General features: G+C 34.6%; 1 protein-coding gene across 1 annotated transcript; it reads left to right on the forward strand.

Annotated features, from left to right (window-relative positions):
- Positions 1–1,419: 1,419 nt before the first annotated feature.
- Positions 1,420–22,946, forward strand: slc43a1a (solute carrier family 43 member 1a). The gene is given in 15 exon segments (NM_001327986.1): positions 1,420–1,727; positions 8,557–8,714; positions 8,883–9,057; positions 9,936–9,991; positions 10,603–10,679; positions 12,850–12,942; positions 14,547–14,677; positions 14,945–15,039; positions 15,166–15,315; positions 15,407–15,442; positions 15,542–15,671; positions 17,805–17,934; positions 18,522–18,595; positions 19,794–19,917; positions 21,718–22,946. Coding segments are annotated over 15 exon segments (1,611 nt in total). The 5' UTR covers positions 1,420–1,722; the 3' UTR covers positions 21,895–22,946.
- The last annotated feature ends 1,572 nt before the right edge of the window (positions 22,947–24,518 follow it).

The raw sequence follows: 24,518 nt of genomic DNA on the forward strand, positions 1-24,518 counted from the left end.
TTAAAATCACCAGCACAGATTCCCAGGCCCTTGCAATACTGATTAAACAAAAGTATCACTTTAGATTTAAATTCAGGGGAGTCCTCATTTGGGGCGTGGACATTAAGTATAGTGATAGATATCCCCATATACTGTGCCTATAATTAATACATATCTTTCATCCGGATTGTTGATTTGATGTTCTAAAATAAAGGGGAATTGCTTACTAATCAAAATAATTGTGCCCCTCTTCCTGGTGTTTGTTTTATACAGTGAAAAAAATATCTGTCCAGCCCAATCCTGTTTTAATTTTAGTTGTTCTAAATCAGATAAGTGCGTCTCTTGTAACATGGCGATAGTAGTTCTTTGTTTTTTCAGATTAATAAACAGGTTAATATCTTTTTTCCTTTTGATCACATGCCCTAGCCCTTTAACATTCCATGTAATAACCCTGGTCCAATTATATGTAGTCATTCATTCATTCATTTTCTTGTCGGCTTAGACCCTTTATTAATCCGAGAGAGACGAGAGAGAATTTTATATTTTGGCATTTGTATTTTTAATTAACTTAAACTCTAAGGTCTGATAATATCATGCATGTCTATTACGTGTCGTTCATTTTGAAGTACTTAGTATTATTGGAAGTTATCCTAAATATTTTTAAGCATATATATTTCATGATATACAGCTGATTGAGCCTGATCTCAGAACTTGACAGTTATTGCTCATTGAGCAAAGCAACAAACTTAAGCTGCCAACACCCAAAGCATGGACTCTTCTGCAATGTAATCTCAAAACTCAAAGCATTACATGAGAATCTTCTAAATCTTCAAACTAAAGTGAATATAAAACAAGTCTTTATATTAACATTTAACACCTAAGATTACTTTTATTAATTCAATCCCACGCAAAGCATGCTGGGAACAGCAGGTAGTTAGACCAAGACAATTCCTTCATGTTGTCACAAAACACTTAAGTTAAACCAGTGTACTGAACATAAAACAAAGAAATCAGCCAAAGAAATTTCAAGAATTGTATTGTTTCAGCTCATTTTAAACAGGTAGTTTGAACAATAAGCAAGAAATCTTTTTTTTTGAGTGTAGTCTGTTTGCTGTGAAATGCATTGACTACAACCTCCACAAAACCGCTAATCTAAATAGAAGGAATCTCTATTGTAGTAGATCAGTGAACTAAACAAAAAATATGCCATGGTAATATGGAATAATGTTTCGTAAAATTATGATAAAGAAAGGCCATCAAAACCTATATAGGCAAAACTTATAAGATATATGGCTATCCCAATGTAGACTAATTTCATAGTTTGTATACAGTAATTCAAACCTGGGGCAGCTATTGTGCTAAAGTTTGTAGGCTATTATGGTAATGTTACCATAGCACGTGTAAACGGCTAATTTAGGAACAGCGACTGAATGAATGTGTAGCCACGTCACACATGCAAATTGACTAAGAACAGTGTGTAACTTTAGTAAAGGGGGAACAGTGAGGGTGTAGCTCTCTTACCAGCTTTGTTAAATATGAGAGGTTAGCATGAAGACCGATGAAGAGACATACTACCCGCTCTGAAAACACAACAAACAGAAGCTCCGGCCAGATAAACTCAGTTATCAACTGCATATCGGCAGCATCAGGAGAAGAAGTGCCATTTGTTAGTTTTAGCGCCGAAACCTGAGAAGACCAGGAAACAACGTAACGTCACGGTTAGCACTTGGCAATAAATTAAAAATGAAGTAAGTAGCTTGTTTTTTTTAAAGACTCACTGATTAAAGAAAAGTTTTATTCATTAAAAACGAAACCGAGTTTTTGAAGGTTGACTGGTTCATCCGTAGACGAGTGTAAATAGAGACTTTGGTAACTACAAATACAGACACGTGGCGATGTGGAGTCTTATTGCAGTTTTCTAAGTTTTAATTCTGTTTGATTTCTCAAACACGCATTCTCATTACCATTAAAACTCCCTTCGTGTTTTAAAAGAGCTCAATGCTGTTTTATGTAACGTTAAGTGTAATGTCTAATTGTACCCGGATTGTTGTGTCAGGCGTGTTTTATTGTGACATTAGTTTAGGGGCGCATATGGCGCGGTCTTGGGCATCTCAAGGGCTGGAGAAAGTTCGCTTAATCTCGTCGGGAAAGTCTCCTTTCTGAACCCGTGCTCAGATAGGCTAGATAGACAGATGGGCTACGCCGAGAAAGACAAAGCTTTTGTCCTGAGGGAACACAGAGAGGGCAAAATTGTCAGAATTTTAGGCTCCGGAAGGGAAATCTTTAAACCAGGAAACCATTTTTCCCGAATGGCTCAGTTTTGGATATTCAGTGGTGAATCGAGTCGATTGATACCAGAGCACGCGGGACTCGAACAGTCTCTGTCCATTGTTCATGGAAATGGTGCATCACAAAGTTTGAAGAAGTCAAAACCCAGATTGATGTAAATTTAGTTTTATAATGGCACGTTCTGACTTTCTCCTTAACAATATAATTTGAGAAAAGTGTTTTTTGTCAATTCTAAATAGAGGAATTAAATTAGCAGCCAATGACTATTAAAGCACAAAATTGTTCATAGTCGAATAAATATGGATAAAGTTAGTTTAAAGTCATACTTGCGTGTGATTTCAGAACAAACATTCAAAGTAACATGGTAAAAATAACAGGGGGCATGTCACAAGTTCCCATTGAAAGAATGTGTAAATATTAAACCAACTTTACCTGAATGAAATTCAGAACTTGTTGGTTAGATTTTTAGCCTTTGACAGATTTTGTTGACAATGTACGGTAGACATAGACTCATATTTGTAAAGTTTCAAACTCTTGATTTTATTCAGTTGGAGTAAGTCAAACAATTGGTGACATTCCTTTAATCGATGATGATAAATCTTTGTGCAAAGAGCATCAGTTAGTTGTAATCTGAAAGACTTGAAACTCTGGTAGTGTCCTCACTTTGTCTTACATTTCAACATCTGAAGTTTGAGATAAAATGTCTATGTAAGCCAGGAATAAATGTGTAGTTTTTATTTATAGTCCCAACAAAACACAACCAGTGTTTTCTGTAACCATTTACAAGAGCATGATAAATAATCTTTTACATTTTGTTCCGACTTCAAGAGTCATGAAGTGTATTCCATCCTTTAAAAAGATGTAGAAAAATCCTGTTTTTTTTCCCCCTGAGAGCTTGGATAATTTTAAAGACTCGGTTACTTATTAGAGAAAAAAACAAAAAGAGTTCATTCAAGGTCAAGGTAACAAATGGGAAGTTGAAAGCACACACAATGTTCTAAATATAAAATGCTTATACGACTTTCTCACTTTCTTAAACCTTAGTTACTATGCATCCTCTTCTATATACACTTCTATTTTTATTTATTCTTTATTTTACCAGAAGATTCCTATTGACATATTCATCTCTTCTACTAGGGGGTCCAGGCCAAAATGGCAGCACAAATGTTTCAGATACAAAATTAGACATATCAAAATATCACACATTAAAATTTACACAAAACATTCAAATGATTCTTCCAGGTAAGACTTCTAAAGATTTTAAAAATATCTAGAAATGGAATTGTTTTTAACATTATAACACTCATGATATAGGGCCAAAGGAGGAAACCGCTGTTTTCCCAAACTCTGTGAATACTCTAGGAACATTTGAAACTGTTTCAAACTAAAAGCTTATATGCAGAGTCTGCTCTTTAATGTGTACAAAGAGGATCAAGGGTAAAATTCACAGTAATTTATGGAATAAGCATTTTATAGGGGCCATCATCCATTTCAGTGCCCATAGAGATTAATGAACAGACGTACTTCAGAGGACCTTAGTGGTCCCTTGTAAATAAACATGTGCCTGAATATGAATTTTTCCAGTTAAATGAGCAGTTAATAGTTACTTTTTAACTGAGCAGCATGTTTTGCACACCTGTGTTCCAAAAGGTTTACAGTAGATGTCAAATGTTTTCACTAAATATTATAGTAGTATGAGCACACCAAACCGTCTTAACTCGTACTGTAAACAGACACAATTGTAGCTTATCATGATCAACTTATCTTGGATATTTAGCATCAAAAAGTATGACGCTGACCAAATATGAAACGTGCTTGAAAATGAATGGAGATAATTTTGAGCACGTGCCTTAACAGACCGTATGAGTTACAAAAAAAATCCTCCTGTAAGCTCAGCTTTTGAGGACAAAGACATCTAGTGGACTGTGTCTAATCGTGTTAAACACAACACGCTGAATCCATGTCCTGCTGAGATACTAACAGTTTCTTTCCTCTACTTTCTGTCTGCATGTCTGTATTCTCCTACCCCCACTCTAATCTCTATCTTTCTGTATTTATTGTGTGTGTGTGTGTGTATGTGGATGTTAGTGGGGGTTTTGGTCATTTGAGTTATAGTGACCGGTCTCTTTCAGTCATGTCATGAGATAAGCCGACCCCGTTTACAAACAAAAACTTGGACCCACTAGCATCATATGTGTGTTTTGAACATCATGACCTGATGCAATAACTAAACTAATGGGTTTAATTTGTTATAAAACATCACGTGTGACTTGTTTCACTGGTGGTTACGGCAAGTAGTTTTGAACATAGCTCCAAATGCAAATGAACTGGACACACCCATATTTAAAGAAGGCTTTGTGTAGTAGTGGTTGTAGCAAATATTTGGCGTGGCTCTTCCTTTTGCTTCTCATTTAATCCAAGAGATTTCAAGAATGAAAATTTATGGGCGTTTCTACTATTAACTATTTCAAGCCTCTCAGTTTCACTGACATAATGTAACAACAATCCCAACAGTGTACAATTGGAGATGCACAAAAAAACCTGAAACCTCACAAAATTTTCCGCTAATAATGTTTAATAGCATTATGATTAAGCCAATTTCACAGTGCCTGTAGCTAAGGAAACTGGAATATGCTCAAATTTAATGGAAATCATTTATTAAGGACCGTTTAAAAGTCTGCGGTCTGCAAGAAAACCTCTTGAAAGACATTCATTCTTTAATTGATCACTAAGAACACGTTTTAGAAAAGATTTCTACAAATAGCAGGAGCAGCACATCAATTTTCATCATTGATCTTGATAATAATAAGAAATGTGTTATTTGAAAGCCCAAATTAGCATATTAAAATGTTTTCTGGGGGATCTTGTTAGACTGAAGACTGGTGTATAGCTTTTTCATCGCAGAGATTGGTTTTATTTCCAAATGCACTGAAGTTAGGGTTTAAAAATATAATATTTCTCTGAGTATTGCAGTGTTTTTGATTGATCACAAATAAGAATATACAGAAGTGTTTGTGCTAGGGCTGTGCAATTTGAGGAATATCTAATTGTGATTTTTCTGACCGATATTGTGGGTTACTTTGCAATTTAACTTTGTAGTCATGCTTCAGCTCACAAATATTCCGATATTACTGATGTCCTGTTTTGTTGATATTATTTGTCTTTTAATGCTTCTGAAGCAGTAGACGCTATTATTCCAATTGTTCCCACTTTCCTATTTGTTTTAGTTAATTCTGATCAGGCAGAAGGAAAGTGTGCTTACTCAATTGGCTAGTAAGGCTATCACACACATTACTTGTATGTATGTATGTATGTATGTATATATGTATCTATCTATCTATATATATATATATATATCTACCGTTTAAACTACCTGACCTGTATGGTCTTTGTTTTACCCATAAACAAATCATACAGTAAATGAATAAAGGTAAGGTACACACATAATTACCACCTGTCAATCACTTTTTTTCTTGTGAATAGGCAGTGATCTCTGTCGTTATTATGGCGTCGGTAAAAAAAGGTGCACAACCAACAGGAACCGGCCAACAGTATCTGAGGTTTTCGCTAAAATTACTAAGTACTAGTGTGAAGGTAAAGGATTGAAGCAGTCTTAACTAGGTTAATAAGGTTAACCAGGCAGGCTAGGGTAATTAGGCAAGTTATTGTATATTGATGGTTTGTTCTGGAGACAGTCTGAAAAACAATTAGCTTAAGGGGCTAATAAATTTGACCTAAAATGGTTCATAAAAAAATAAGAACTGCTTTTATTCTAGCCAAAATAAAACAAATAAGACTTTGTTCAGAGGAAAAAATATTATCAGACATACTATCAACATTTCCTTGCTCTGTTAAACATCATTTAGGAAATATTTTTAAAAGAAAAAAACAACAAAGGGGGGCTAATAATTCTGACCTCCACTGTATATATATATTTACAGTAATTTTTTTAAATGTTTTCAAGAAAACTTAATCAGTTCATCAAGGCTACATTTATTAAATGTAAAAAATGTTAAATTGTTAAATATTTATCAAAATTTTAAATAACTACTTTGTTATTGTATGTAGTTTCAAATAAAATTATTACTCCAGACATTATTGCTTTTGTTACTATTACTGTTAATAAATATAATAATAATTAATATTACTGATTTCTGAAGGATCATGTGACTGGAGTAATGAAGCTGAAATGTTATCTTTTAAAATCACTGGAATAAATGAATAAATTAAATGATAAACTACTTTTGAACAGTTATTTTATAGTGCAACATTTCACAATTTGTATTTATGATGAAATAATTGCAGCCTTGGTGAGCAGAAGAAGCTTAGTTTAACATATTTAACAATCATACTGACCCCAAACTTTTGACCAGTTGTGTATAGAATATTTTATAAGTGAAAATGTGCACTTTAATTTTAACAACACACAGACATCGTCACCGAATATAAAGCAGAGGTCAGACTTTCTCATATATACAAAGCCTCATTTCAATTTTCAGGTTTTGTAAAAATCGATCTATTGAATTAATCAATCTATTAAAGAAACTTTGGCTAGAATTCTGCATTATAGGCTTAAATTATAGAGAGACATAGCAGATGAACCGAGACTACATCAATGTAAATCTTTCTTTCAAACTGTCAGTGCGGAAATGAACAAAACAACAGGCCTAATACAACATATTAAACGATTCAAATATGGAAAAATTAACAGATAGTAATTTCGGTCAATTTTCCTGACGGATAAACCGAGATCAGGCTGGATAAGCAGCTCACGGTAATATTTCAGCATGCTTTCACTTTCGCATTTACTGGTAAGAATGACATCTGGCCCTGCTCATCATTTTCTCTTCATATAGCCGTATATATGGCTATTACAAGGTCATAATACACTGTGATATAACCTGGGTTGTTAGTTCGTTGCATTGTTCTGTTTTCTCACTACAATCGATCCGCTCAATAGGGCAGAGACCGTCTCATTCAGGCGATCTCGGACTGATTGATTTGGAGCGGATGCGAGCGCAACTGCTGGATATATGCCAAACAAACTAACGGGGGAAACGAGACAGATTCCGAAACAAACGTCTATGTGTGAAAGCACCGTAAGATTGTATTTGCACACAATTGACAGACAGTCGCAGCACGCAGCTCTGGCTCAATCTGTCAGTCAACAAGGCAGCACTGTACACTGACCCGAGCGTCTCGCACGCTGGCTCCGGGCTATCGGGCAGTCCTTTTTGTCGAGCCCTGAAGGTTTAAGCTCTGACGATGGGTCTCCTGCGTCTGCACAGTTTAACAAGCACTTCAACAAGCGTGTTTTTTCCCGCTTGGCAAGCCAAGCTGACGTGACATGGGGGCGTGGCAGCATCGACGATTCTATTTTTTGATTCGATAATCGAAATCGAGCATAAATTTCGATCGATTTTCGATTAAAATCGAAATCGTGACACCCTTAATAAATAAATAAATATATATATATATATATATATATATATATATATATATATATATATATATATATATATATAGTGTGTGTGTGTGTGTGTGTGTGTATGAAATTATATATAGCCTCTTGCGATTTGGCTAATTACAACGTTTCAAATTACGATTGCTATTCGATTTCAGTTAATTTCACAGCCCCAGTTTGTGCATTATGTTATTTGCTTTGAGTTTGTCCATACTGAAAATATCTGACTCTTCAGTACATTTATGAATCAAAACTACAAAAACTGTCAGTATTCACCTTATTCTTCGCCGATGAGTGAGCGCAGCCATTTGAATCTTTTTGGCTTGAGACTTCCGGTCTCATTCACTTCCATTCATTTTTAGATGTTAAAAACTGCTTGTTTCGCTGTTTGATGTTGCAAACTGATATTTTCTTATTATATTATTCTACTTGGTCTATATAGTCATACAAACATTTGTTTGTAGAGCAAGTAGTTTGACCGTTTTCTGCCGTTTATTATTCCTAGTCATTTCTCCCATAGGCGACTGAATCGGAAGTTCTAAAACAATCGCGAAAACAGGCGCACTTCTGCATTTTAGAATAAGGTCAATACACAATTTCACAAAGCTTTAAATTAAAATACGCTAGGACATGTGAGAAATAAAGGTCAAAGTGTACTGAATTGTGGCTGTTGTGCTGCCAAAGAAACTGCTGTTATTACCAAAGCAAAGTATTGATTTTTGAAGCTTTATATATTTATTTATTTTTAATTTTATTTATGAATTGTATGTCCTATTACAGCACATGATTTGTTGAAATAAACTCTTTTGCTCTGTGTTTCGCAGGGGAATGGCTCCCTCTCTAGAACAGGCGTTCAGGAGGCGCTGGTGGATGGCCGTCACAGCGGTGTTGGAGAACCTGCTGTGTTCGGCTGTGCTGCTAGGCTGGGGCTCTCTGCTCATCATGCTCAAAAGAGAGGGCTTTTACTCACACCTATGTACAGGTAAATCATCATAGAAGCCAAGCAGATGAGCAAAAACCAACGCAATTTATTTATTTCAAGTCACAAAAAGGAAATTGAGCCACAGTCCCTGTGGAAACTTGAACTGCTTGGAGACTTTAAATCTTAATAAAGTCTCTCTTTCATTGTCCCTCTTTTTTCTTCCTGTAGAAAATAAGACAGTGAATGCTACTGGTGAAGAAGATAAATGGCTGAGCTGTGTGGAACAGGAGGAAATGTTGAATTTGGGCTTCACCATTGGCTCCTTTTTGCTCAGTGCCGCCACATTGCCGTTGGGTATTCTCATGGATCGGTTCGGCCCCAGGCCACTCCGCCTTACTGGAAGGTGAACACACACTTTCAAATCAATGCAGTGTCACCACAATTTTTCATGAATGCACTTGTGTTATGTAGCACAGCATGACTCATGTTCGTGCTAGAGCACTGCTCAAGGAATGTTTAATATAGTATTCCTCACATTCAGTTCATTAGGCAGTCTTGCCAGCTATTTTCAATATAACGGTACTAAGCTCTGCTGGAAAAGTTGCTAAATGATGCTAGATTATATCATTTGTCAATTTGCTTATTATTGACGTCATCACGTCTAACCGTTTGTTTAGCAGTCTATGGTTAATAATGGATATTTATATTTTCACTATACTTTATGTATGCATGTCAATTTAACTCAAGTTATTGCTGTTTGAATTCAGCATATCAGTATAGATGTGTAGTGAATTTGCAGTAATCTCTCAGATGTAATAAACAAGAAAAGAACAAACTTTCAAATTGAATTGTTAAGTTTAAAATAAAAGAGAAGCAGATCTGGTTGACTACAATACCTCACACTCACAGTGCTAAATCATTCACCATCAGTGCGCAGAGCAGTAATCTGCTCTCAGGCTGCAGGTGATAGAGACTGCTCTATGAGGACTGGGCCACCTGCGAGTTCTCTGAGGCGGGGGAGGGGCCGACCGCATCACCCGCAGCTCGTTGAGAAGAGTAGGAACGGTTCAGTATAGAGTCTATAAAAATCTCCAGTAACACCAAAAAAGTCGCTAGATTTGTCGCTACTCACTGTTTTGAAAATTTGTTGCTAGGGGTGTTTGAAAAGGCACTAAATATAAAGTTGGCAACACTGTCATTAAATAGTTTTACTCTTTTGTTGTTTTAATTTCTGTCTTGGTCTGTTCAATTTCTTTATCGGTGTTATATTTTTCTTTTCAGTGCGTGTTTTGCACTCTCTTGTGTGATGATGTCTGTATCAGCATATCAACCAGAAGGTGAGTACATGATCTATAATCTGAAAATAGAGCTCAATGGTCATTTGTCAGTTCTTTTTTTTTTTTTTTTTTCAAATGTGACCTTTTTTATATAATTGATTTTTAATCTGCTAAAAAGGGTGTCCGCAGAAGCTTAATGTCTTAAATTTCACAAACAAAATTTAGGCTTTAAAGTCCTAAATTCCTCACGATAATAACAGCAATAAATCTCTTTACATAATCTTCCATTTACATAAAAATATATACAGAAGTAAGTGTGGACACAATTTCATTAATCGAACTGACTTAAAGTCTTAAGTTTGACTTGATGAAACCTGCAGAAACCCTGGTTAAGGATTCCAACAAATTGAAAAGGGCATTTCATTTTAGGTTTTTTTTTTAATTTATTTATTTTTTTTTATTATACTCCTGTTCAGTTACATCACCTATTTGAGTAATTATTTTTGCTTTTAAAATCTAACATTTTGATGGATTAAAAGACTTTCAGACCAGTATATAATATTTTTATTCCAGTCTTAAAGATTACTTTACTTTTTTAAAAATATAATTCATGATCAGTTTATCCAGAAGCTGTTGCGATTGTGTAATGATGTTTGTGGTTTTTGTTCTAGTCCTTTCTGCAATCATATTTCTTGCCCTGTCATTTAATGGCTTTGGAGGGATCTGTCTGACCTTCACATCTCTAACGGTAAGGAGCAGCAGAAAATGCTAGAGACAGTGAGCACATGGAGTAACCGACGTCTGCAGTGCTCTGCAGTGCAGCTGTCACACAATGCTTTTGAAGTTTTTTTTTTTTTTTTTTTGACCCGACAGGTGTGTGTGGGTGTGTATGTTTGTGTGTGTTTATGCTTATGGTCCAGTCAGAGGATCGACACATGACTGAAGGAGAAATTTTCCTCAATTCAATGCCCACCAATCAAAAAACTAAACTGCCTACACGCCTTCTCTCACGCCCTCACCCTCCCATCAACCTCGTGCTGAAACAAACAAGGGCACAAGCGTTGTACACACACTCATCAAAAAAGACTGTGACTTTCCTTGTCGGGTTAGAGATATCACCTGGTGTGGGAATGAATGACTATATATATCCGCTGCCCTCAGATAGCCCACCACTCTCATGCAGATTTCAACACACACTTATCCTTGTGCAGTCACATTGCTTTTTCCAGAGCTGTTCAGGTATGCATTCATACCACACAACATGTGACTGCACACACTGGTTTGAAGTCAGTGACATTGCATCTTTGTTGACACTCATTTACTACCAGCATGGGGACAAATAGCAGTATGTTCTGATATTAATCTGATCACTATGTTTACACTGTTCCACTTTGTGGATGGATTTGATTTAATCTGAACAGTCTTGTGGTCATCAACTTGATGAACTCCAAAACATTGCATGTGATGTCACCTTTTTTAAATTAACAAAGATCGTTTGTTTGTTCCTTCGCTCATTAATTAATTATTTTATTTATTCATTCGTTATTCATTAAGACAACCCACAACTTTTAAAGTCTTAAATTCTTCAGAGATCAATTTAACACCAGTGTAAATGGTGTGGCATCCATCAACCAAGCATGTTCCCACCACTGCTATGCTGACAACACAACACTTTCCAAGTCTAATTTAGTTAAATTTAAACAATGCACTCTGTGGTGACTTGGTGGTTATAGCTGTATAATTTGTTGTAATTATCGATATGGTTAGGACTGAGGAAAAATATCTGAAGTTGATTCTCACAATAAACAAAACAGAGGTCTCCCATAACTCTCATTCGCTACAAACATCTGGTGATGTTAATATATATTGATATCAGTAATGATGTTCAGTAACATTCCTTTTGCTACTGTACTGATTGGCATCCTTCTGTCACAAGTTCCTTTAGGGGCGACTCTGCATTTGTGTGTGAAAAGCACAAGGAAGTAAAAATGTGCCGTTTCACAGAAGTGTGCATGTGTTTTCTAACCTTTTCATTTCACACAGGGCAGTAAAACACACTCACACACACCTGTTAACTTAACAAGAGTCTGGAAATACAAGGCACTGCTCTGGAGTTCTTGGAAAATGTGGAAAACAAATTTAATACAAATAATCTCCACACCAGGAATTTTGTTAGTGAACTATGCAATATCTGAGTGTGCTCAGTTTAAACTGTGATTACTGACTTGAATTTGAACAATATAGAACATTTTAGCATAGTACTAATGCTGGGCAAAGATTAATCGTATCTAAAATAAAAAGTTTGTTTATGCATAATACCTATGTGTGAAGGTGTGTATATATATATATATATATATATATATATATATATATATATATATATATATATATATATATATATATATATATATATATATATATAATGAAAAAGTGATAAACGAATCTAGCAACAAAACTATGCAAACCAATTTTGTTACATAGTTATTTAAATGTGTGTATCTTTAATTTGTATCTTATATACATATATTTTATGTGAAGGTAGATGTAAAGATTATCTCAAATATATGGATGCCTATGTGTAGTATATATATATGTGTGTGTGTGTGTATTTATGTATATGTATGTATATATATTTTATATCTCAAATATATGGATGCCTATGTGTAGTATATATATATGTGTGTGTGTGTGTATTTATGTATATGTATGTATATATATTTTATGTTTTGCACTACGCTTATATATATATATATATATATATATATATATATATATATATATATATATATATATATATATATATATATATATATATATATATATATATATATTTTTTTTTTTTTTTTTTTTTTTTTCATAATTCTTTTGTTTCCCACCTATATTGATAATTACATGCTTTCCCTTTTTCCTTCTGATAGCTGCCAAACATGTTTGGAAGTCTGAGCTCCACTGTCATGTCACTTATGATTGGATCTTATGCGTCATCTGCTGTCACCTTTCCGGGAGTCAAGGTATTTTTTGTGTGTAAATAAAGGTTAAACCAGTTTGACATGAACAGGCATTGAAGCAAAGTCTGATGAAATGTTGCATCAGATTGAAATAAACTAATTCACCTGTGTGGCATGTTTAAAACTCATTTCCTTAAAATTCTTAGTATTAGGGCTGAGGTTATTCATTCATTCCAGGTTTTTTGTTATGATTGTATATCATTAGTGTAAAAATGGATCCCATTTACATTTTTATTTGAACTGCCTTGGATGTTCTAATGCTAAAGTCTAAAGTTGTTTTCAGAAATATTTCTTTAATGAGAATAATTTTAAGTAATGTTTAATGTTATTTTAATGTAGAAAAAATGCATTCAATAAAAACCATATAATTTATAAATGCCATATTATAACCACCAAAACTAAGAGGACACTGAGAGACTCAATAGATTAAGTATAGTATTGTAAGTATAGTTTAGTAAATAGTTATGTATAGTGAGGTATAGTCATGTATGTATATTATAGCAAAGTATCGTAAAGCAAATAGTATAGTAAGGTAAGTATAGTATAGTGAAGTAGGCGTAAATATAGTAAAGTGTAAGTATAGTATAGTTAGGTAAATATAGTTCAGCAAGTATAGTAAATATAGTTCAGTAAGTATAGTATAGTACAGTTATGTATAGTAAAATAGGTGTAAGTATAGTAAAGAAAGCGTAAGTATAGTATAGCAAAGTAAATATAGTTCAATAAGTATTGTATAGTATAGTAAAAGAATATATAGTTCAATTAGTAAAGTATAGTAAACTAAGTACAGGATAGTATAGTAAAGTAGGCGTAAATATTGTAAAGTATAGTAGAGTAGTAAAGTGACTATAGTTTGGTAAGTATAGTCAAGTATAGTAAAGTACATATAGTTCAGTAAGTATAGTAAAGTCTTGTATAGTAAAGTAGGCCTAAATATAATAAAGGAAATATAGTTCAGTAAGTATAGTAAAGTAAGCATAGCAATGTATAAAAGTAAATGAAAGTATTATAAAGTAAAGTAAATATAGTTCAGTAAGTATAGTATAGTAAAGTTTTGTATAGTTAGTATAGTAGTTAAGTAAATGTAAGCATGGTATACTAATTGTAAATATAGTAAAGTATAGTATAGGAAAGTGTATAAAAAGTATAGTTAAGTATAGTATAGTAAAGTAAGTATAGTAATGTGTAGTAAATTGTGTTAAGTATAGTGTAAATATAGTGAAGTATAATAAAATAGTTTAATATAGTAAAGTAAATGTAAGTGTAGTAAAAAAGTATAAATATAGTTAAGTATAGTAATGTAGTTAAGTATAGTAAAGTAAGTGTAAGTATAGTTAAGTATAGTATAGTAAAAGCAGTCATTTATAAATAATTGCTGGAAAAAATCCTAAACCTAATTCTTGCTAGTACATGTTGCTAACCCATATTACCAAATAATTGTTGTTATGTTCTAGATTTCTTCAGTTTAATTTAGACCAATTACCATCAACCAGAAGCAGCAGACATGCTAAATCATTTTCCCTCCATTCAAGCGTGTTTTATAAATTGAAGAGAGAAAAACCTCATCAATATTGCATCTCCTCTTTGTGTCTCCCTCTTTTTTCCAGCTGATATATGATGCAGGGGTATCATTTACCCTTATCATGTGGATGTGGGCAGGCCTTGCAGGTCTGGTCTTCCTCAACTGTTTCTTCAACTGGCCAGAAAAAGGATTTGCAACGCCAGAAGAGATCGAAACGTTAGTATAGCCAGTCTCATAACTGTTAATTATTGAAAAGTTCCCATTACCTTAAATTGTACAGTCAGAATACAAAAATCAAAGCCAGTATAAACCAAAACTGTTTGGTTATCAACATTCTTCGAAATGTGTTAAGTGGCCCACAGAACAAAGTCATAAATGGGGGAATTATTTGATTACAGTATTTAATTTTGGGGAGAATTACCAGTTTTAGCTACATTACCCTTGAATTTTATTCCTTATTCTTTTTTTCTAATTATTTATTAGGAAAAAGATGCATGAAGCTGAAAACCACAAACTGACTCCAGCTGAAGAGGCGACAGGAGAAACCAAAAAGCCTGCTCTACCTCAGGAAACACAAAGTGAGACTCTTTGCGACAAAGTGATACATTCTGAGAAGATTTGTTACACTTGTGTGAATGTGTCGTTGAAGATGTGCCCTGGTCTCTGAAATCTAATGTACAAACTCCTGGAAATGTCTTTCTTAGCTGCTTCTATCCCGTTCCGTCGCTCCGTGTTTTCTCCCATCTTCCTGTGGAGTCTGATCACTATGGGAATGACCCAGCTGAGAATCATCTTCTTTATGGGAGCCATGAACAAGATGCTGGAGTTCATGGTGACTCATGGAGATCCGCACCGTAAGCGAAGCATCAGAACTTGCACACCATCACTCAATGTATTAAGCTTGCCTTCTGTTCAGGTGACTTAAAATGCTTCTGTCTTGTTTAGCCTCTGAAGAGCTGCAGTATACAGCTAAGAAGAATGGTGAGATCTTTACATGTAACTTTGTATGAAACCGATAGCATGCATCTGGGCAGGAAATCGGTTTTAAATTCATGCTAATTGCATCTGTTTTATTTTCAGTGAGTTTCTACTCCTCCATCTTTGGCACACTGCAGCTCTTGTGTCTCGTCACCTGCCCTCTGATTGGATACATCATGGACTGGAAGATGAAAGAGTGTGAAGTGGATCAGGCAGTGGACGGAGAAAAAAGGTCAGTTTTGCTTTAGCAACGTTATATAACAAATTGAGTTTGCCATACTGACAAAATAACTTCTCTGAACTATGACCTCACAAACTGGTATATGGTACAGTCTATTGAAGCATACAATTCCTTCACAAAAATTCTTTTTTTTTTCTGAAATAGTGGTGTACTAAACCAATTTTGGTTTTGTCTTTAAATAAATTCAGCTACCGTTATAGTTTTCTTGCATGATTTTTCTCCTTATATGATTTGAAAGAATTTAAATTGCATGCAAGGAAGTTTTTACATTTAACTTTAAAAACAATTTATAAAGTTGTTTCTACTTAAGTCCTTTAAAGAAAAGTAATCATTTACACAGAGGACTTTGGATAATTTTTTTTATGAAAGATTTATACAAATATGCATTCAGTAATTAAGAGGTTACCAACATTAATCTTTATGAATAAGGTGTCCTTGTTACACATTTTATGTACTTATTGTAATAATTATATGCCATTAGAATTTTAAATACTGGGTTCTAAGTGTAGGGTTTTAAATGTAAGATTTAAATGTAATTTATATGATGACATTAAATGTATTTGTGGTGATTGTGGACAATAAAGAAAGTAAAGTATATACAAATAACCTTAGACTTAAACTTCCTCATAACCCTAACCATATAGAAAGTAAGGTTGGGTCGATAGACTATGCCCTCCTCGATGGCCAATAGTTATCACAATGCTGAGCCGGCATCGCAATCCTCCGCCCCTGTCGCAGCAGCAACCCACTCACAAAAATTACACACTTAGGCCCCGTCTATACTAATACATCTTAGTTTAAAAATGGCTTTTTAGAACGAAAACGATCACGTCCACTCTGGCGTTTCACCTAGCATTTCTTAAAAAAAGCCCTCCTTCCACACCTCATCACTCTGCTTACTCATGCCACAGTCCTGCGGAAAAAGTAATTGTCAGGTGGTAATTCGTGTGTAACTTCATTTATTTATGATTTGGTTTTGAGTAAAACAAAGACCATGAGGGTCATATAGTTAAATTAGTAGGCTACAAATAATCAATTCATTATGAATTAATGAATTATTCCTAAATATTTAATTGACCACCACCTATGACGACGATGCCATCATCCATCATGATGTCATTTACATTTGAGATCGTACGATGCCAAATTAATCAACATCGCCCAACCCTAATTGAAAGCACATGTAGTTAGTTATTATTGCTGGGTATTTAAATGAATGGTTACACTGTAACTATTATAAAAAAATAATAATCTTTGCAATTTCTTGCTACATTTCATTTGTTGTTGTTGCTGTTAAGATTTCTGTAGTTGCTGTGATGTTTATGAACTTATCTAAAACAAACACTTGATGTCCATTCTTAAAAAAAAAATTTATCTGTGCAATATCGAATGCCACCAATCAAACTGTATTACTGCACGATGACATGCAGGGCCGGAACATCTTCACAACTGTTAAGAAAATAGAATCCTTACAATTGTGTGTGGTTTTAATAACTTGGTGAAGATTTATTGTTTTAATTGAAGAGGGTTGTACATTGGTATTGCTTAAAATTTGTGTTGAAGTGCCTTAAAGCAAATGTTTACTATCTTTGTTTTTCTGCAGTTGAAACACTGAGTGATTACATGTAAGATATTCATGTTTATTCACTGCTGTAACTAGTAGTAAAGAGAGAAGGATTGTTTACTTCCCCTGTAGCTTGAACTGTGGTACCAATTTAACAATGTATATCAAAATATTGATTTAAAAAAAATCCCTTACAAAACAGAAGTAATTTGACAGTTGAGACTTTTTCTCATCAAAAGCAACAAAAGTAATCATAAAAATCATAAAAAATAAATTTGATTATAAAAAGGTGTATAATATCCTATAATATCTAATGAAGATAACTTTAAACTGAATACACTCAAATGTCTTTGAATCAATATTGATTGGTTTAAATGAAGATCTACTGTTTAAAACTAGATGCTTTCAGGGTAAGTTATGCAAGTGCAGACATTAAAACAACTCTGTATTTGTGTGGTACACAAGCTTAAAAAAACATTTTCCTTATTAATATGGTGTCATTTTATAAATGGCACAATTATTAAACAAATAATCATTTTTGGGATTTTGTCTCCTGCCAGAGCTGTTGCTGTACCCAAGCGTGATGGAAAGATCCAGAAGTTGACCAATGCCATGAGAGCCTTTATCTTCACAAATATACTGCTCATTTTGTTTGGAATCCTCTCCCTCATAAACAACCTGCCTCTACAGGTATCAACTTCATACACATTATTTGAAGATTAGAATGGACACACATGTGCACAGAATTTAATTTCAAATACACTGTTATTAAAATGATTGCGGTCTATAAAGATGTACATGATCCTACAGAAGGTGCAATGCCGACCATCCACACTAAAACGACTGATAATGCTTTTGATTATGTACTGCACATGTACACAGACATAAGATGCTTTTCTGCCTGGTGTTTAATTACTTTCAAATACTCAAATGTCAGTGCAAACATCATCTGCTTTACAATGTTGTCCGTTATGTTTGCTAAATTGGTCACATGACTAAAATGGTAATTGGTTTTTAGTCCACACTGCAACACAACTGCATTTTCAATTAATCCATTTTAGACAGGATTTTAAAAATGCTGTCTTTGTGGACAGAAGGCCATAACAGAGAGAAAAATATGCGTTTTTAAACAAATAAGTATTAATGTGGATATGGCCTAAGCTGATTTGATCATCAAAATATTTACAGAAACTGCAATTTATTAAAAAATATATTTAATATAGATTTTTTGGTAGTCTAGTCATTGTACTCCTAACTGTCTCCTTGTCTTTGTCCAGATTCTGACATTTATTTTGCACACTATGGTGCGAGGATTCATTCACTCATGCTGTGGAGGCATGTATGCTGCTGTGTAAGTACATGATTATGTGCTATTATTAAACATGTTATTTAATCACACTTGCAAGTACAGACTCATCCTGCTCTTATAAAATCAGTGATTATAAAACAAGATCAGTGTATGTGCAGAGTGTGTGAATAATTCAAACTCTGTGAAATGCATTAAATGGGTTTCACAATTTCTACAGCACAGGTGTCAAACTCCGTTTTTGGAGGGATGCAGCTCTACACAGTTTAAGCCGCAGTCACACTAAAGTTTGAGCATGTCAAATTCTGTCGTAAAAGGGGTGAGATTAAATAAGTTAAATTAGATTTTAAAGCGTACAGTTGCTCCTTATTTAAAATTTCTGAAACGAGAGGTCATGTTTTGATCTTCGATTGGTCTCACACAATCAAGTGATGCTATTTTTGCAGGTCAATGTTGACCAAGCTTGAACTTTGCTTCGTAGCAACCTGCAAAACTTTAAATTTTCTGTCTAGAGAGGTCATGTTTTGATCTGCGATTTGTGTCACAGAGTCAAGTGATGTGATTTTGCAGGTTAGAGTTCACCAAGCTTGAACTTTCCAATGCAGATCTCTGCGAAACTTGACGCACAAGCTTGCATTTCCAGTCGGACGCATTTGCGCGCGTATGAATGGAAATCTCTAGGGAGAATAGTGCAGTCTGACCACAGCTTAAGGTGTTTCTGAGTGATTATAGTACATGATTTTCACAGAGGAATCGAGAAATAAGCATTTTCAGAAGAACAAATCAACTTTATTTTCTTTCTTTGTTTACTTATTTTAACATGTGCTATGCCATTGAGCCTCATTGTGTCCAAGGGAGCTGGTTTCTAAAAACATATGTAAAGCTTTATCTATAAAGAATGATCATGTGACTTGCATAAGCCATGTGCCATATAAACGTGGGGAAAAATGTTTCCATTGTAGTTAATAGAAATATTTCTTTTTCACATTGGCTGAAAAACACAGGTCAGCGTAAAAACTGTCCACTCAGAGAAAATATGGGCTTTTAGGATGGACTGACTTAAAGGGCATGTCGCAGAGGCTTATAAATAAGTAATATACTGTATGTGGAAAAACAATATGCATTAAGCTATCCTACAGAATTTCTGTTCAAAAGGCACCTCATTGACAGCATTTCATTACAGTTAAAATGAAGAATCTTACAGCTACAAACTTTGAGTTAAATGACTCTGTTTCTGTCACAGGTACCCGTCAAATCATTTTGGCACTCTGACCGGGCTGCAGTCTATGATCAGTGCTGTGGTGGCCCTGCTGCAGCAGCCCCTCTTCATGATCATGGTGGGACCGCTAAATGGAGATGCTTTCTGGGTACGAAATAATTTCCACCAGTTATCTTCCTATATAAGACCATTTAAGGCATATTTCAGTTTGTAGTTTTGGAGCATTTAAGTAATGTCAGACAGATTAGGGATGTACCGATATGGATTTTTGGCCGATATAGATAATCGATAATCCTACAGACTTGAAGGCCGATAGCAGATATATACTGGACGATAATTATAAACATTTTAAAATGTAAAATTTTTATAAAGCAAACTTCATAAAGGATTGAGCTTCTCTTATGAACTGAATAGTCTATGCTCAAAGCAAAAAAGCTATAATTTTAAAAATGCAAGGTGATTATATAGACCTATATTCACGATTTAACATAAATCAGCATGCAAAAAATGTATTTCCTTTTCTTCATAGCATATTAACATGCAACTTGACTGTTGCATAAAAATAATAGGTTAAATAACAAATTGGGATTTAATCAACAAGCAAGTTAAATATATTTTAAACAAAATGAAAGAGCAAAAGACTAAAACCAGCTCAAATGTTCTTGAATAAAACGTATTACAGTGATGTACATATGAACAAATATGTAATTTCCGAATTTCCGTTTTGAAAGTTCAGATCCACCGTACAAGCAAACAGCAAAATACAGATTGTACGTTTTAGTATGTTTAGAAAATGCGACAAAGATTCATCCTATTTGGCATTTTAGATTCTTTTGAACACATGTAGCTGCTGCTTGGCAATCAGACAACGCTTCTATGTTTGTTCTTGCTGTCAATTGCGGGAAAAATGATTGTTAAAAAGTTTATGATAAACCGCTTCCGAAACCGAGTTTCATTCAACTGCAGGCGGAGCAGCTAAGCGTTGAGCTCAGATGACTTTAAGACAAACACAGAGCATAATATAAAGACAGAATGTGCGGTGAGTTAAGAGCTCCTATGCTGGATTCAGTGACCAGCGCACCGCACCGCACCTCTCCCCCGTGCTGTGGTGAAGGCTGTAAGATCAGTGTGTGTGTGTGGTGACAGTCCTCAGGGGTGCTTGGTATAATCAATATGAATATTCCGATCAAACTGAATACATTCTTACATCAACAACACATGGCAAGCAATGCTTATTATTATTGTTATTAATAACAAAAAATCACATTGGATTATAAACAACCCAACGAGTTGTTTAGCACGTGTGCATCCTGAGGTGCAATTTTTCCTGAGGCGATTTAAACCAAAATACATAATGACACTCTATCAAACATATGTACAATGATGAGGAATATGGGTACATACTGAGTTATTAACGCACAGCAATACCACATGAAGAAAGGACGGACTTTGAAGGTATAAACAATGTGAGTAGAGCTCCATTATAGTGCACTGGACAAGTCTAAATAAGTTCCGCCCAAGCGTGCGCGAGGCAGGCAGTTCTGTACAAATACGCAATTTATAGGCTTAAAGATATCGGCCTAATTTAGACATCGGATCGATAACGTTAATCTTAAAACTAGCATTTATTCGGCAATAACTATATGGCCGCCGATATATCGTGCATCCCTAAGACAGATCATTTTTTGTTGAAAGCACATAAACAGCATCCCAAAGTCACTATTTTAAATGGGAAAACCTGAGTTTCCAGCTCAAGCTAGCATTTCTAGACTGGGACAGTGATAATATTTAGTACACACTACTGCTTTTTTGTCTTAAAGCATGAAATTGTGTAGTCGACTCGCAGTTGATGCACAATCAGCATCAAAACCAAACTAATGAATATACCAAGAATAATCATCGTCCAGTTTATACTGTAAACTAACTTTACTTCTTTTAATCTAATCAGATCAATCTGGGACTTCTGATCTTCTCATTCACCGGTTTCCTTTTGCCGGGTTACTTGTTCTACCACCGCAGACAACTTCAAATACAGGCCAAAGGAAAAACCAGCACACACACTCCTGATGAAAACCAGGCTCTCACCAACGGACACAGCAATGGCCACGTCCCGCAGGAGGCTTAATTTAATAATGAAGGATCACAGGACTCCTCGCATTTCAGCAGCAATGGCAAACCCTACGCGAGATATGACAGACCTCAACATTTCTGAAACATCTTCACCAAACACAGCTTTTTTTTGTTTTTTTTTTTTGGGTTGTATAGAAGACATTCGAGTCAGTATTGTCTTGTATGATGATCAGCTGCAAGTCTGTGTTGAAAAAAATCTCCAAATCTGCCCAACAAAACTATGCATTTTTATAGAAAAGAAATCTATTTATTGGACTGTGTGCACGCTGGCTCTGATTGACAGACATGATGATCTACCTCAGTCTGTTTAGCTTCTGCTCTCCTTCACCAAAGAGACTTGATTGATTGTGTGTACGTCAGTGTCTGTTTTCTGTCTTTTTAGTCGATACTTGAAAACTTGAAAGACAATCAACACCAGCATTTCATGGAAAAACACCAAAGACACCTCTGACGGAGCTTCTTAAAGTGTATCACTTTATTCTCCTCTTGTAATTCACTATGCTAAGTGTTATCTCAAAGCAGCAATATTTCAGGCAGATTTTTGAGTGACCGGATTGAACTTTAGTGTGTTCTGTGAATGATTCAGCTTGACAGACACTAACAGGAAATGTATTTTTTGTATTTGTTATTGTACCTTTTATCTATTGAGCCTGATGTAGATGTGCTCTGTAAATAATGCTTTGATATTTACTTTTCTGTGCAGTAATGGTGAATTGGGCCTTTTTGTAATAATTTTGGTGAAGTCAAGCAATACCAATAATGTGCTTATCACATTCTAGACATGTCAGTATGCTTTTTACTATGAATTTGTGTAAAAATAGTGCCTTGTGTTATTGTTGAATGTCACCATTTAGGGAAACTTGGGGAACCAAAGCCATTTTTGGATATGGATGTATGCGATAAAGCCATAATGGGACTGTTGTAGGTTTTTGGAGAACATGCAAGAGAGCATCCATGTACAAAGTGCAAACAATGTCACGTTTGAGAAATCAAAAAAAAAAAAAAAAAAAACACAATAAAAGATGCATACCGTTATTGTGAATAGTCTTCGGGGACATGTGTGTTATTACTGGCCAGCTTGAGATTGTGATGGTCTTCGTGGAGTGTGCTGCCCTCTGCTGATACCTGCACTTCACAAACCAAACAGATTGAGAACTCCAATCAGACTCTTTTCTTTTTCTGTTAATTATTACTATTATAGTATTTATAATATTTTAATCCGGTCCTGATTTGTATTGTCAAGAGCGGTCCTTTAAATTAAATCTTTAGAGTTTTTATTTTGTTTTACTTTTGGATTAGTTTTAGTGACTTAAGCAATTATTCTTAAATGGATAGTTCACCCAAAAGTGACAATTTACTCACTATTTACTTTTTTCTCTTTAACACAAAATATATTTTAAAGAAAACTGGAAACCTGTAACCATTGACTGCCATAGTAAGAAAAACAAATACTATTGAAGTCAGCAGTATTTCTCAACCATGTTCCTGGAAGACCACCAGCACTGCATGTTTTGGATGTCTCCTTTGTCACACCTATTTCAGGTCTTTCAGTCTCTGCTAATGAGCTGATGATCTGAATCAGGTGTGTTTGGTTAAGGAGACATGTAAATGTGCAGAGCTGCTGGTCCTACAGGAACACGGTTGAGAAAAAAAGGTTTTCATAATTCTTAAAAAGATGATTTTCTAGTAAATTGTGTCACCTTTAATTATTTTGTGAACTATCCCTTTAATGAGGCTTATTTGCTTTTTAATGTTTTACTTTCAGTAAAGAAATACATTTGAATAGTGTTAGCTAACAATAAAAACGTGCATTACATAAGATATGCCATATGGTCTTACAATTACAGTAGCACACAATACTGGCTAGTAACTGACTGCATGATTAAATGGCATATATTTATATGATTAAAAATAAATAAGAATGACAGTAAATTATTCATGATGCAGTATTCTCTAGAATTCCTTTGTTCCGTCTTTTTAAAATGGTACTAAGAGTTGTATCATTTAGCTGTGGATACATTAAACAAATGCACCTCTCAATCTATTATACCATTAATGTTGGTCAATTACTTAGAATAATTTACATTCATATACAGTAATGTTTGTTCAGATAAAGCCTTCAAAGCATATCTCAAACTCGATTCCTGGAGAGCCACAGCTCTTCACAGGTTTGCTCCAACCCTAATCAACCACAGCTGATCCAACTAATCAGGGTGTTTTATAAGGCTACTAGAGACTAAGCAGGTGTGAGTTTGAGCTGGTTGGAGCTGAACTATGCAGAGCTGCGGCCCTCCAGGTACTGAGTTTGAGAGCATGGCTTCCAAGGTACCAAAATGTTTTTTTTTTTTTTTTTTTTTTTTTTGCAGTGACCTAAAATATTTAAATTATTTTTTCTAGTTTATAAATCAGCTTAAAGTGCTAGTTTATCTCCCAAAATGTAATTCTGTTATCGTTAGCTCATGTTTGAAATCAGTAGAAGATGAGCTAATGACTTTCTACTGCTGAACTCAAAGTAAGACTAAAAAATTCTTCATTGCCATCCATTGTGTCCCGACAAGCAGTTTTGTGTTTAATAGACATAGACGTCGAGCATGGATGTCTTGGCTAAAACAAGTCTAA

The sequence above is a fragment of the Danio rerio genome, chromosome 14 (assembly GCF_049306965.1).
Source record: "Danio rerio strain Tuebingen ecotype United States chromosome 14, GRCz12tu, whole genome shotgun sequence".
Lineage (NCBI taxonomy): Eukaryota > Metazoa > Chordata > Actinopteri > Cypriniformes > Danionidae > Danio > Danio rerio.